The sequence below is a fragment of the Osmerus mordax genome, chromosome 21 (assembly GCF_038355195.1).
Source record: "Osmerus mordax isolate fOsmMor3 chromosome 21, fOsmMor3.pri, whole genome shotgun sequence".
NCBI classification, from domain to species: domain Eukaryota; kingdom Metazoa; phylum Chordata; class Actinopteri; order Osmeriformes; family Osmeridae; genus Osmerus; species Osmerus mordax.
This window is the reverse complement of record NC_090070.1, coordinates 11,657,360-11,668,065: the sequence shown is the minus strand read 5'-3', so window position 1 is coordinate 11,668,065 and position 10,706 is coordinate 11,657,360. Positions and strand designations below refer to the sequence as shown.

At 50.2% G+C, this 10,706-nt stretch overlaps 2 protein-coding genes across 3 annotated transcripts in view; both read left to right on the top strand.

Annotated features, from left to right (window-relative positions):
- The first annotated feature begins 909 nt into the window (after positions 1–909).
- On the top strand, positions 910–5,500 carry nptxrb (neuronal pentraxin receptor b). Its single transcript, XM_067259396.1, has 6 exons — positions 910–1,076; positions 1,248–1,983; positions 3,600–3,945; positions 4,176–4,417; positions 4,650–4,829; positions 5,255–5,500. Exons 2-6 carry the CDS (start codon positions 1,276–1,278, stop codon positions 5,498–5,500), a joined length of 1,722 nt encoding a protein of 573 aa, XP_067115497.1. The 5' UTR covers positions 910–1,076; positions 1,248–1,275.
- Positions 5,501–8,809: 3,309 nt separating this feature from the next.
- LOC136965301 (dynein axonemal light chain 4) overlaps positions 8,810–10,706 on the top strand; it is a 20,452-nt gene continuing 18,555 nt past the window's right edge. For both annotated transcript variants that reach the window (XR_010879285.1, XM_067259397.1), the window contains exons 1-4: positions 8,810–8,896; positions 9,477–9,562; positions 9,768–9,851; positions 10,257–10,706. The exon at positions 10,257–10,706 is cut by the window's right edge. Coding sequence is in view for 1 of the 2 variants with exons in the window: in XM_067259397.1 (XP_067115498.1) it covers positions 9,491–9,562; positions 9,768–9,851; positions 10,257–10,421 (321 nt within the window). In the remaining variant the exon portion in view is untranslated. The remainder of the gene's footprint in view (positions 8,897–9,476; positions 9,563–9,767; positions 9,852–10,256) is intronic.

Here is a 10,706-nt window from a genome sequence, read left to right as displayed (position 1 = left end):
CATGCTACTTTAGATTTATCTTGTGGAATTCACGCACATTCTCTTGGCTCCAAACCGAGGTTCCATCAGAGCCTGAACAACGTTCCGTTTGGAATCCCCAGCTTTCGGTCCTCGCAGCCTTCAGATCAACGAGGGTGCAGTCTCCTGACTGTCCACACGGTGGCGCAATCCACTCCTTCCAACAGTCCTTTTCCTCTTTCCCCTAGTGTTTTGTCATTGCCATTCGTTCACAGCTTTGATCCTCGTCCTCTTGTCCCCTGCTTCCTCTCTCATCCATCTATCTTCCTCATCTCCATCTTTCTAATCTCTCTATCTTCCTCATCTCTCTATCTTCCTCTCTTCTCTATCTCTCCCCCCACTGCTTCTGTGGGTCCTGCAGAGCCTGGACCTGATCTGTAATCTGTGCAGTCTGGAGGGCCGCAGACACCAGACAGGCTCCAGTGATATGAGCCATAAAGGGCTGTCTTCTGACCCCCACCTGTCGCTCCTGTTGATCAGTAAGAGATGTATTCTGTGATCGAGGGGGGCAGAGTGGTTTAAGAGCCACGTGTTGGAGTGAATCCTCTGAGCTGTGGACTTTAATGGATACCAAAGGATGTCGGCTTCCATGAATACTCGGTTGTCATGTGTCACTCTCTCTACGTCTCTCTCTCTCGTCTCTGTCTCACTCTCTCTTTCCTCTCTCTGTCTCTCCCTCTTTCTATGACACGCACGCACGCACTCAGTCAGTCGTGTTGACTACCGCTGTTCATGATGTTTGTCTCCTCACCTCCGAGTGACGCATGCCCACGCCCTCCCCTCTTCGTGCCTCTCCCCGCCCACTCTCACTATTCCCATAGTAACCACGGAGGAGAGCAGCTTAGCAACACCGAGCGCATGAGACAGTGAATCGGTAGACCAGCTGAACGCTTCCCGGGCTGGTTCTTGTCAATCTTACATGGAAAGGGCGGAAAACCGATAACCGGATAACCAATGCACCTCTGAATACCCCCAACGTACATTTTTCTGTGCCTAAGAGCTGTTTTTGGTGGGCACCACTATCGTGTCGGCCGTACAATTTCACTGGGAGGGAAAAGGTAAGCATAAAATCATATAGGCTAACGGAAGGATTATGAAAATGGACGTGTAATTATAGGCTAGACCGTAGTAGCCTGACTTGACCGTGTTGTTTTTTTCTTCAGATTTGTATATCATTACCCTATATTCAAATATAAACTCCGACTCACTCAAATTAAATTACATTTCAGTCGCAGATATATCGATTTCTCCGACGCTATGAAGTTCGTTGTGGTGCTGGTATCAGCTGGAATGCTGGCCTTCCTCGGTGCGGTCATCTGCATCATCGCGAGTGTCTACCCGAGAAAAGGTGGCGCCGCGTCTCTCACGGACAACGGCACACTGACCTCGGAGGCCCTGTTGCAGCCCCTCGGTACGGGCGCCGTTGCGCACGCTGGTCCGCTGGGCGCTCTCCACGGTTCTGAATCCTACGAGGATGGCGGCGGGCTGGGACTCGGTCTGAAGACTCCCGCTCTTAACGCGCTGAGTCCCGGGGAGATGACGAGCAGCGGAGGGCCGAAACAGTTCAGCTTCAGCCGGCTCATCTGCACTCCGATCCCGGCCGGAGACTGCAGCACCAAGAACCTGAATCATCAAGCGGAAGACCCGTCTCTTTACGGTGACGACTGGGGCTACCTCCGCACCACCGCAGACGAACTCCGGCAGATGGTCATGCAACAGAACGACCAGATCCTCATGGACCAGCGGACGATCCGCGAGCTGAACGGGAAGCTGACCGAGTGCGAGAGCGACCTCGACGACCGGAACCTACCCGAGAGGAGTCTTGGGGTCTGGGCAGGTAACCGCCGCCTCATGGCCGGGGATGATGTGAGCTCGTCGGCCGCGGTGCAGCTGCAGACCGCTCGGGCTGTGGAGGAGTTGGAGAGGGCCATCCTTGACTTGAAGGACCGAATTGAGAAGCTGGAGGTTTGTAGACAACTGCGATGAGTCTATTCAATGGGTCTATGTTACAACAGCCTCTCCTCCAGGCTGTTGTAACAATAACACATTTGAGATTATAAATTCAATTAAATTCACTTCTGAAACAGAAGGCAATTCAAGATGAGATTTTTGTATTTTTCTGACAAAGAATAGCCTGTAAATAGTCTTAACTGTCACAGTAAGCTCTCACTACAAATAGTGCAAATATAAGTACAGCCGAAGATCAAGATCAATGATCTGAATTTGTGTTTTTTTTTTTTACATGATACGAACGATCCAAAATAACGGTCACAGATGTAACGGGAATCAGCAGGTTGGATCCGTAACAAACATTGCGATAAAAAGAACAAATTATGAAAAAAAAGACAAATGTACAAACAAAAAAAAAGATAAAATGTAAACTAATTGCGCACGTGACTCTCAGCGGCCCTTAAATGACGTAATGGAAATCGTTTCCCTTTAATGACATCGAGCGATGAGAAAGAAATAATTAAAAAGCACACAAAAAACAACAACAAACATCGAGCGATGAGACTATCGCCCCAGAACACCGTTTCACTCCGTTCATCTCACCTACCTCCTCTCACCCCCTCCTCTTTCCGTAGCGTAGCAGGGAATGTTTCTTACAAGCTGCCCCCCACCAGCCCTCCCTATACCCTTCCATCTGTGAGGGATGGTAGGGGACCCATAAATAAAATATGAGAGGATGCTGGCTGGAGAGAGAGCGAGAGAGAGAGACCTTGAAAATGTTAACTACACAGTGTGTGTGTACTGAATGTGAAGTCCCAGCTTGAGTTTTTCCTGTAACCTGCTGTCTCAAAGGTCTTGACTGTGTGTGTGTGTGTGTGTGTGTGTGTGTGTGTGTGTGTGTGTGTGTGTGTGTGTGTGAGCGAGAGAGAGTATGTGTGTGTGTGTGAGAGAGAGGCAGGTTTCCATCCACAGACACAGCATCCTCCTCCTAGTAGACCCAGGTGTCAATATAATGTACTGCACTCTCCAGTTAGAGTGAATTTATGCCCTGGCTATCTATCTCATCCTTTCTCCCTCCCTCCCTCTCTCTCTCCTCTTCTCTCCTCTTCTCTCCTCTCCTCTCCCCCTCCCTCCTGCTCCTGACTGCTTCCTCCTCTCTTCTCTCCTCTTCTCTCCTCTCCCCCTCCCTCCTGCTCCTGACTGCTTCCTCCTCTCTCCTCATCCATCTGTTTATGTCTCTCTTCCTGGATGAACATCCCTCCCTTCTTATCTGTCTCGTCTCTGTGCACCTCTGCATGTCTGTCCGTCTTCACCAACCGCACGCACGCCTCCACGCGCGCCTCCACACGCACGCCTCCACACGCACGCCTCCACACGCCCCCACACTCACGCCTTCACGCCTCCGCACGCCCCCACACGCACGCCTTCACGCCTCCACACGCCCCCACACGCACGCCTTCACGCCTCCACTCACAAGCTCCTCTCCTTCCTTTCATTATCTTCTCCTGAATCCTTCTCTTTCCTTTGCACTGTCCACTTCTCAGTAACCTTGGTAACCCCCCAGTCCTTTATCAAAACAATCTTTTTTTCTCGTTGTCTCCATCTAACCCTTGTCTCCCTCCCCCCTGAAGTCGGAGATAGGACCTGCTGCTCATAACCACACCGACCCCTCCCTGACCCTCAGCATGGGGTCAGGGGTCATTAGTGCCAAAACGGGGGGCGTCTCCTCCACACCCCCTGCGAGACCTCCGGTACCCCCTGCCGCCCCTGCTTCCCCAGCCAAGGCCTCCCCTTCTGGGGGCTCCCCACGCGGAAAGACCCCCTGGAAGGTGGAGGACCTGGAGGGCGAGCTGGAGAGGAAGATCCAGCAGCTGGAGGAGGAGAGGAAGACCATGAGGACGGAGACACACAGCCACCACCAGAAGATCGACCAGGGGATCGACACCCTGCAGCACCGCCTCACTCACCTGGAGAGCAGTGAGTATGGAGGTGGGAGGGGGAGGGGTGGAAGAGAAAGGGAGAAAAAGGAACATAAGAGAGAATAGGGAGAGAAGGGAGGAGAGGAGGGGGAGCGGAAACAAGGGAAGCGGAGGAGGAACGTGAGATGACAAAAACATTCCGTCTTCCTAACTCTCTCTCCCCCTCCTCCCTCCCTCCCCCCCTTCCCCCTCCCTCCCTCCCCCCCTCCCCCCTTCCTCCTCCCCCAGCCCTGACAGAGTCCCCCTTCCCAGAGGGCTTCGTCCTCTCCCTCCCCATGAGGACCAACTACATGTACGGCCTGGTGAGGAAGGACATGCCCGAGATGTACGCCTTCACCGCCTGCATGTGGCTCAAGCCCAGCGAGCCCGGCATCGGCACGCCCTTCTCCTACTCCGTCCCGGGGCAGCCCAACGAGCTGGTGCTGCTGCAGGGCATCCACAACCCTGTGGAGCTGCTCATCAACGATAAGGTAGGAGGTGAAACCGGGCGGACATTTTGGATCAGTGCGATCTTCCGGTGGTGGGACGGAATGGGCATTGAGTGTTTGAGGGAAGACATTTTGTGTCTGTGTTAGATTGTTGATGGACATTGTGGGTTTCGTAGTTTAGGTAGCAGTCAAACAAGTGGCACGAACATTCTTAAAGGTACTGAAGTGGGGTCATCAACAGGCCTGACCTGCAGTTTGTCCCCCTGACCTGTAGGTGGCGCAGCTGCCTCTGTCCCTGACCCAGGGCGAGTGGCAGCACGTGTGCGTGAGCTGGACGCTACGGGACGGGGTGTGGAAGGCCTACCAGGGGGGCAAGATGAGGGGCAGGGGGGAGGGGCTGGCCGCCTGGCACCCCATCAAGCCAGGAGGGGTGCTGATACTGGGCCAGGAACAGGTGAGACCGAGGGAGGGAGGAAGGAGGAGGGAGGAGGGAGGAGGGAGGGATGGAGTTTGAAGTGGATGATGGAGGGATGTATAGAAGGATGGATGGATGCAAGGGGGATGGATGGAGGGATGAGGGAGGGATGGAGGGACGGGTGGATGGACAAACATTCATTCATGGATAGGAGGAGGAAGAGGAGGAGAGGAAAAAGAGAGTGATGGATGGATGGAAGAAGGAGGAGGAGGAACCAACTGGGGCTGAGGAGGAGAACAAAACATTTATTTAAAAAACAGTTAAAAAGAAGGTGGTTGTCTGTCTCTCTCCCTGTATCTCTCTCTCTGTATCTCTCTCTCTCTCTGTCTCTCTCTCTCTCTCTCTCTCTCTCTCTCTCTCCCTCTCTCTCTCTGTGTCTCTCTGTCTCTCTCTCTCTCCGTCAGGACACGCTTGGCGGGCGCTTCGATGCCTCCCAGGCTCTGGTGGGAGAGCTGTCCCAGTTCAACCTTTGGGACCGCGTCCTGAAGCCTGCCGAGGTGGCTGCGCTGGCCGACTGCAGCTCCTCGTCCCTGGGCAACATCACCCCCTGGAGCGACCAGGGCCTGGAGGTCTACGGCGGGGCCACCAAGGAGCCGCTGGACCCCTGCCACACCACCCAGCACTCAGCCAGCTCCGGCCCCAGGCAGTAAGGGGGGGGGGGACCAGGGTCGGAGATGCAGGGCGTGGTGGGGCAGGTTTTAAGGAAGGTGGGGCTTGTTGGTGGAGAAGACTGAGAGGTGTGCGGAGAGAGGGAGGGAGGGAAAGGGGGAGGCGTTTTTATCGTGGGAGTGATAGGGGTGAGAGAAAGATCTTGTCAGAGAGAAGGAGGGAGGAGAGAGGGAGGCTGTTAGAGAGAGGGAGGGAGGAGAGGGGGAGGCTGTTAGAGAGAGGTAGAGGGAGGGAGGAGAGGGGGAGGCTGTTAGAGAGAGGGAGAGGGAGGGAGGAGAGGGGGAGGCTGTTAGAGAGAGGGAGGAGAGGGGGAGGCTGTTAGAGAGAGGGAGAGAAAGTGATACAAGCAGTGGAGGGTTTGTTTTTGACCATAGCAGTGCTTTACAGTGCGACTTGCACTGAACTGCAGACTCTCCTGACCTGTGTCAGGGCACACAGTGGGAAGCAGCTTTTGGTGTTGCATCCTCTAGAAGTGCTTTTCCAGCCAGGAAGTCAAGGGGGCACTTTGTAGTTTAGATTTCTTGTCAAAAGTGCACGTAACAGCCCAGCGAAGTTGTAAAAAACGTGTGGATTGGTAGATTCATTCTGTTTGTCTTGAGGATGATGACAGTTACAATATGGCTGCTTGGAAGATCACTGTGTTGATGTGGACCCCTCCTCTCTCTAAGGAGGGACACAGAGCATATGTCCAGTTGTTTGTGATGTTTACGTTTGAAAGCTGATTCGTTTTAAACTGCCACATGTTCCAAGGTGCTTTGTTTTGTCTTGTTACTACAGTGTCCGTCCACATCGAGGATTTGCTTTTCTACTTTGTTAATACTGAGTGATAGTCCTGTTTTGTTTGATTTTTTATGTATTTTTTATTTCACTGCATACTTGGTTTATATTGCGATGGTCTTGTAATGTCTCGTGTGTTTGGTATAACTTTTGTCCTCCTCGTCCTCACTTGAACTCACAAAACCTCTCACCATGTTGTTATAGAAACATAGCGCAGTGCAAACCGGTTGGCTGTCGGTATATTCATTAGAAGCCATCTATGACCTGAGAGGACCAATCGATGATTAGCGATCATGAATATTTACAGATCGATTTCTGTTTCCTGATGAATGTATAACCGATGATGAAATGTGACATGTGGATGCATGTGATGTTTTTGTTTGAATAAAAAGAGGGTCACGATTCTCTCTCTTACGACTTTCTAAAATATAAAGTAAAACAAATAAACAACTATAATTAATACAAACGTTTTACTATACCACAAGCCATGACTCCCAAAAGGACTTTGACCCTTCACATGAAAATACATGTATCTATATGTTTTAAAAGGCTCACAGAATAGCTTTATGTATATGAGACTTGTAGATTGTTGGAGCTCTGATGAAAAGCGTGTTGTTCTGAAGGATGAGCCTCTGGGGCTGCTTTTCAGAGCTCCTGTCATCGTTGTAAAGTGCCTGCCTGGATTGAAAAGCCTGAAATGTATGTCAAATGCTTTTTATTCACTCAACTTCACTTTGTATCTCTCAGTCTCAAATCCCTTTTCTCTCTTTTTCCTCTCTCTCTCTCTCCCTACTTCTCTGTCTCTCTCTCTCTCTCTCTCTTCTGAATCTTGATAATGGTGGTGTTAGTGTTGTGCTTGTTCATGCACCTATAACCATGTGTTCTTTCTGCTACGGTGTTGTCAAATATGTGGATGAAAAAATACAATAAAACAGTGATGATAAAGAACGGACTTCTTTCTTCTTTTTTGGTGTGTGTGTTTCTGTGCCTGAGGGGCTGTGTGTGTGTTTTCTGTTGTGTGTATGTGTGGCCTTTTACACTTTTCTTTCTGTTCCTTGTGTGTGTACTGTTGAGTGTGTATGCTCCTAGATCTCAGATATCTTTAGACAACAGAGACGTTAATGGCAGGCAGTGCTGTGTGGTGTCAGCAGGCGGGAACAGCCCCAGGCCAGCCGTAACAAGCTGGCTGACAGACCAGAGCTGGAAGGACCCTGTGTTGACACAGAGAATCGTGACTGCTAGCTTGCCCACACTCAGACAGTGCTCTGCCTGCCTGCCTGCCTGCCTGCATGCCTGCCTGCCTGCCTGCCTGCATGCCTGCCTGTATGCCTGCCTGCATGCCAGTCTGCCTGCCTGCCTGCCTGCCTGCCTGCCTGCCTGCATGCCTGCCTGCATGCCAGTCTGCCCACATGTCTGTCTTTCTGCCTGTCTGCCAACCTGTCTGTCTGTTTGCCTGCCAACCTGCCTGCCTGCCTGCCAACCTGCCTGCCTGCCTGCATGCCAGTCTGCCTGCCTGCCTGCCTGCATGCCAGTCTGCCCACCTGTCTGTCTTTCTGCCTGTCTGTCTGTCTGCCTGCCTGTCTGTCTGTTTGCCTGCCAACCTGCCTGCCTGTCTGTCTCTCTGTCTGTCTTCCTTGCCTAATGGTAGTCTTGCCCACTCAGAATCAGAATTTGGTTTATTCGCCATGTATGTTATACAAACACGGAATTGACTGTAGCAGGGAGGCTCGCTCATCTCTGTGGACAGACAGACAGACAGACAGTCCACCTACCTGTCTGTCATCTTCCTCTCTTAAATAATATATAACACTTCATTATACAGCACACCCCTCTTTTTCGCTCTCTCTCTTTGTCTCCCCCACCTCCTAACTCTCTCTCCTTCTCTCTCTCTCTGTCTCTCTCTCCTTCTCTCTCTCTCTCTGTCTCTCTCTCTCTCTCCCCACATCACTCCGTCCCCTTTTATCCATATATTTTTTCTCCGTCATCTATACATCTGCGTCATCTCCCTCTCCCTCTTTTACTCAATTCATCCTCATTGGGGCTCTGTCGTTTTATATCCCTCCTCTGTTTTTGCACTTCCTTTATCATTTTTCTCCTGAATGATACTTTTCTTTAAATCCCCTTCACCTTATTCAGACGCTTTGTATACTCTCCTCTCTACTTCCCTCTCTGCCTACCTCTTTTCCTCCCTTTCTCATAGTTACCTGTGTATGGTGCATGGGCTGTTTGTCTGTATCATTGACAATATCAACCCAGAACTGAACTAGTCTTGGTTTTACGCTCAATGATCCATAGGTTACAGGTGCCCTGTTTTTTTTATTTCCTTCCAGCAAACAAACATAAAAACGACTCCAAAACTAGAAATTCGATAGAACCACGCCTTCTATGTCGTATCGTTTTTTTTCTTCTAATGTTTCGGTTAATGATAAAAAATGCATTTGCTTCGTCTAAATGAATGATAGGCTATTAACCAATAACTGGGCTAGGGGTTGGTAGGCGGGACTGACATGCGGAAGAGGTGCTCCAGTTGTTGCTATGGTTGAAAATGTCTCCTTAACAACCGGACAGAAACTTCGGATTTGTTGACTAGCTACACAACGGTGCGTAACTATAGGTAGTTATTTCTCAATAAAGCATACATGTGCAGTAGAATTGTAAACTTCCCTACTGGCAGGATTTGTTTTAACAGTATTTTGAGCTAAACACATCAACCGGTAAGCTAACGCGTTAGCATACATAGCTACTGTATCGAATCAAATATAAATCCACTTAATGTTCGACTAGCTGGCTAGTCTCTTTAAAGATTAGCTAGCGAGCGAATTTACGCTAACAAACGATGCTTAACAATCAAACTATCAACCCTAGCTATTAATTGCTGCACGTGTTCTAGTAATGTAAGATTGCTAGCTAGCCATCATGGTTATTACAGTACACTTCAGTTTTAATGTATTCGATTGCTGCTGTGCAGCTAACGTTAGCTAGCGCGTAGCTTGTTAGCCAAGTTGTTGAAGACGTAAACTACTAGTACGTTGCTGGCAAGCTGACTAGCTATCTTAGTTTCCATAGCCATCCAGCTAGCTAGCTAAGTAACGGCTCTCTAAATTAGCCCAGGCGATATCGCAAACAAATGACTGGATGTATGATTAGATGTCAAATAACAGTTTGTGTTTCTCTCCTCAGCTGTGAAAGGGGGCATGGCGGAGACAGCGGAAAGCAAGAAAGAGGAGGCTGATTACAAGAGATTGCACAGTTTCCCTCTAATACGGGTAAGAAGTAGAACGGGTGAATGAAAGTCTGACCGGAAATTAAAGATAACGAGTGACTCTCGGGACAGCGACTGCTTAATTGCAGTCCAGTGCATTGATTTAACATTGAATGAACATTGATTGAACATTGATTGAACACTGATTGAACACTGATTGCACTCTTCTCTTTTCATTCCCATGACATCTGTTGTGTTCCTTCCTGAAGCACACTGACATGCCAGAGGAGATGAGAGTGGAGACCATGGAACTGTGTGTCACGGCCTGCGAGAAGTTCGCAACCAACAATGAGGTGGGTGGGAGAGTGGGTAGATGTGTGTGTGTGTGTGTGTGTTGTCATGGTTCAGTAGTTTGTTTAGAGACTCTGCATCAGTGTCCATGGTTACCAATGTATTAAATCTCTCCTTCTCTCGACCCCCCCCCAAACACACACACTCCATCCCCTCACCCCTCCCGCTCCTCTCCCTTCTCTCTACACCTCCTCCCTTCTTCCTTCTCTCTACACCTCCTCCCTCCTTCCTTCTCTCTACACCTCCTCCCTTCTTCCTTCTCTCTACACCTCCTCCCTCCTTCCTTCTCTCTACACCTCATCCCTTCTTCCTTCTCTCTACACCTCCTCCCTTCTCTCTACACCTCCTCCCTTCTCTCTACACCTCCTCCCTCCTTCCTTCTCTCTACACCTCCTCCCTTCTCTTAGAGTGCAGCGAAGATGATTAAGGAGTCGATGGATAAGAAGTTTGGCAGCTCGTGGCATGTGGTCATCGGAGAGGGTTTTGGCTTTGAGGTCACCCACGAGGTGAAGAACCTGCTCTACATGTTCTTCGGAGGGAGCCTGGCCGTGTGTGTGTGGAAGTGCTCCTAGCACCCCCCCCCCCCTCTCTCTCTCTCTCTCTCTCTATTTCTCCTCTCCATCTCTCTCTCTGCTCCTAGCACCCCCCTCTCTCTGTCTATCTTTCTGTCTCTCTCGGTCTCTCTCTGTGTCTCTCCCTGTCTCTCTCTTTGTTGCTATGCTTTTCAGCTCTCCTTCCGTCCAAAACTCCTTCCGTCTAATTTGTTACTTCTGGAAATTCTAAGCGTGTGTTTGAATTCACTCTGCAGCCAGGGTCACCAATGCCCCTTATCCCTTTTGTTCAGGGACTGTGAATGT